At 38.2% G+C, this 3838-nt stretch overlaps 1 protein-coding gene across 1 annotated transcript; it reads right to left on the reverse strand.

The window, feature by feature from the left end:
• Positions 1 to 2301: 2301 nt before the first annotated feature.
• On the reverse strand, positions 2302 to 3270 carry LOC134934073 (olfactory receptor 6B1-like). Its single transcript, XM_063929583.1, has one exon. The coding sequence runs from the start codon at positions 3268 to 3270 to the stop codon at positions 2302 to 2304; it is 969 nt and encodes a 322-aa protein (XP_063785653.1).
• Positions 3271 to 3838: the final 568 nt, after the last annotated feature.

The raw sequence follows: 3838 nt of genomic DNA on the forward strand, positions 1-3838 counted from the left end.
CATTGTGTTAGTGTGAAGATTGGGATAGAAATATTGGCAGAGGAAGTCAGTCCAATAAACTTATTGTTTACATTGATTGCTTTTACTATACACCACATAATGTCCATGACACTCAGGTGCTTAACATTACTGGTAATAACTGTGAGGGATGGGTTGATTGACTTATTGGGATTGTTTTCAGGTGGCTTTAAAAGGCTGTCAGCAACATACTCTCATTGCCTGTTAGAGTATTACAGCCATGGCCAAAAGTTTTTAGAATGTATTGGTTTTCACAAAGTTTGCTGCTTCAGTGTTTTTAGACCTTTTTGATAGATATTACTATCATATACTGAAGTCAAATTACAAGCATTTCATAAGTGTCAAAGGCTTTTTTTGAAAATTACATCAACTTTATGCAAAGAGTCCATATTTGCAGTGTTGACCTTTCTTTTTCAAGACCTCTGCAATTCGCCTTGGCATGCTGTCAATCAACTTCTGGGCCACATACTAACTGATGGCCACCCATTCTTGTCTAATCAATGCTTGGAGTTTGCCAGAATTTGTGAGTTTTTGCTTGTCTATCCACATCTTGAGGCTTGATCAATGGGATTAAGTCTGGGGAGTTTCCTGGCCATGGACCCACAATTTCGAGGTTTTGTCAACCGAGCCACTTAGTTATCAATTTTCTCTTATGGCAAGCTTCTCCATTATGCTGGAAAAGGGATTGTTCATCACCAAACTGTTCTTGGTTGGTTGGGAAAAGTTGCTCTTAGAGGATGCTTTGATACCATTCTTTATCCATGGCTGTGTTCTTAGGCAAAATTGTGACAAGCATTTTTCCATATGCCCCAAACAATCTGAATGGGGATTCATCAGAGAAAATTACTTTACCACAGTCCTCAGCAGTCCAATGTACCTGTCTGTCCCTGATGTTTTTTTGGAGAGAAGTGGCTTCTCTGCTGCACTCATTGACACCAGGCCATCCTCCAAAATTCTTCACCTCACTGTGCGTGCAGATGCACTCACACCTGCCTGCTGCCATACCTGAGCAAGTTCTCCACTGGTGTTGCCCCGATCCTGCAGCTGAATCAACTTTAGGAGGCCGTACTGGCACTTTCTGGACATTCTTGGGCACCCTGAAGCTTTCTTCACAACTATTGAAACCTTTCTCCTTAAAGTTCTTGATGATCCGTTAAATGGTTGATTTAGGTGCAATCTTGTTAGCAGCAATATCCTTGCCTGAGAAGCCCTTTTTGTGCAAAGTAATGATGACTGCACATGTTTCCTTGCAGGTAACCATGGTTAATAGAGACACCACCCTGCTTTTAAAGCTTCCAGTCTATTATTCAAACTCTCACCTGTGTTAACGAGAGAATCACTGATATGATGTCAGTTAGTCCTTTTCTGGCAGAACTGAAATGTAGTGGAAATGTCGTTTCGGGGATGAAATTCATTGTCATGGCAAAGAGGGAATTTGCAATTAATTGCAATTCATCTGATCACTCATCATGACATTTTGGTGTATGTGCAAATTGCCATCATAAAAACTGAGGCAGCAAACTTTGTGAAAATTAATATTTGTGTCATTCTCAAAACTTTTGGCCATGGATGTAGGTTGCTTGGGAACGGTGCTCTTTATTTGTCTGTTGGATATTGGACCACTCTCATTTTATTCCCCATTGTCTGCCTCCTGCGCTGACCATGGCTTTTGACTCCAAATATTCTTGTATGTCCCTTGTACTGACGTCTGCTTGGTTTTTAATTAGGCTATTCTGCATCCTTCAATAACCATGATTTGTCGACTGTAAGATACTTTTTTTATTACAGCAGGTTTTGCTGCCTTTTACTATATGTTCATTTAATACTTAACATCTGGTATTCACTCTGTATGATTCAAGGTAATAATAATTTTCAATTTATACTGTATTTTATATGCACCAGCTAAAAAAATATTGTGCAAGACTTGTGGGCAACGGAGTCCCAGTGAGCATTTATTTTTTTTATTTTTTTTGACTTCTAACTTGGTAATAAGAAAACATTGATTGCCCTTCTGTGATTATAACATATTTGGGTAAATGAAAGGAAACTTTTAAAGAGGATAAGCTGCCCATTATGTGCAACCAGATTCTAGCTGTCATTTTTCTCGTACAATCAATAAATTGAAGATCTGGTTGGTTGTTATGAGTATTTCCTCCAGATACCACCGATAGAAGGTTTTATAAATATCCCTCAGAAGGTATTGTGACATAAATACAGCCTCTGAAAAATCAACTTGATCACACAAAGGCTTTTGCCAGAAACCAGTTCTATAGAAAAAGACTGCTACAAAAAAACATTTTTATAAACTGTTTTCCTTAGAGCTTTCTTGATGTCCTTATTCCTGAGACTATATATAACGGGATTTAACAAAGGGGTCAACACAGTATAAATGATCGATAAGCTCTTACTTATGCTCAGCGAAAGTCCCTTTGTTGGTAGAGCATAAACACCAAACAAGGTCCAATAAAAAATAAACACCACAGTCAGATGGGAGCTGCAGGTGGAGAAGGCTTTTTGTCTGACAGTATTAGATGACGATGTTAAAACAGTCAAAAGGATATTGCTATAAGATACTATAATAATTATGATTGGGATTATAAGCACAGGAGCACTGATTAAAGAAACCTCTAATTGCACAATTCTAGTATCTGAACAAGAAAGTTCCAGTAGGGGAACAAGATCACAAAAAAAATGGTCAATAATATTTGATCCACAAAACTGTAGCATTGATGTGGTTATAGTGTTAATCAATATGATGGAAAAACTCAAAGCCCAAGACAGAATAGCCAATTTCATACAGTGTGCATTGTTCATTATAGACACATAATGGAGGGGTTTGCAAATAGCCACATATCTGTCATAAGCCATCACTGTGAGAATCAGACAATCAGATGTTTCTGTGGCACTGAAGAAATATAATTGAGTGATGCAGCCAATAAAAGTAATGTTTCCCTCACCATTCAGTAAAATATGAAGCATGTAGGGAACAACATCTGTGGCTATTATGATGTCACTCATAGACAGTTGTGTGAGGAAGAAGTACATGGGAGAATGGAGGTTCTTGTTGGAGGACACCAGTGTGATGATCAGGAGGTTCCCACATATGGTCATACAATAAACCACAAGGAATAGTATAAACAGTAACATCCTTATGTTAATGGGACCCTGAAATCCCAGGAGGATAAACGCAGTGACCATAGTCTTGTTGCTCCCCTGTGATGAATTATGAATGTAAGAAGAATTGATATCCATTATATATTTATACTAGCGTTTGCTTGTGGAAGCGCTCATGTGGATGTCTGTTACTGCTCAGCAGAACTAATTATGTGTCAAGTATCTGGTCTTTCTTTTACTGCTCCTCTCACTGTTGTCACATCGATATAATACATACCTCAGTTTCTACTGTTGGTCACTAAGCTATGCAATAGTGAAAACGCGATCAAAATTCATCCAGTAGTTTTTGCGTGTTGCCAAAATGAACATACAGAGAAACATACAGACGGACAAAAGTTGAGAATATTTTTCATCTCCATAGTTCATAAACAGTCCCTAGAAGTAAATTTATAAAAAAAATAATCTACTTACAGACACAACTCTTACAGTTTCATTATATGTATAGATAAACAACTCTTTGTAAAACTTCAAACAGGCTTCAAGACCCTCCACTTCTTCTGTATATCAAAGCCATCCTTGCTCTTTGCTCAATGGGGGGCATTCCGAGTTGATTGCTTGCTACAGATTTTTGCAGCGCAGCAATGAGGCAAAAAATCGGCATTTCTGCACATGCGTATGCACCGCAATGTGCACGCGCAACTTATAG

The sequence above is a fragment of the Pseudophryne corroboree genome, chromosome 6 (assembly GCF_028390025.1).
Source record: "Pseudophryne corroboree isolate aPseCor3 chromosome 6, aPseCor3.hap2, whole genome shotgun sequence".
Taxonomy (NCBI): domain Eukaryota; kingdom Metazoa; phylum Chordata; class Amphibia; order Anura; family Myobatrachidae; genus Pseudophryne; species Pseudophryne corroboree.

Bases quoted from the DNA above. Each gene is read 5' to 3' on its own strand.
- LOC134934073 (XM_063929583.1), bottom strand. From the start codon at position 3,270: ATGGATATCAATTCTTCTTACATTCATAATTCATCACAGGGGAGCAAC.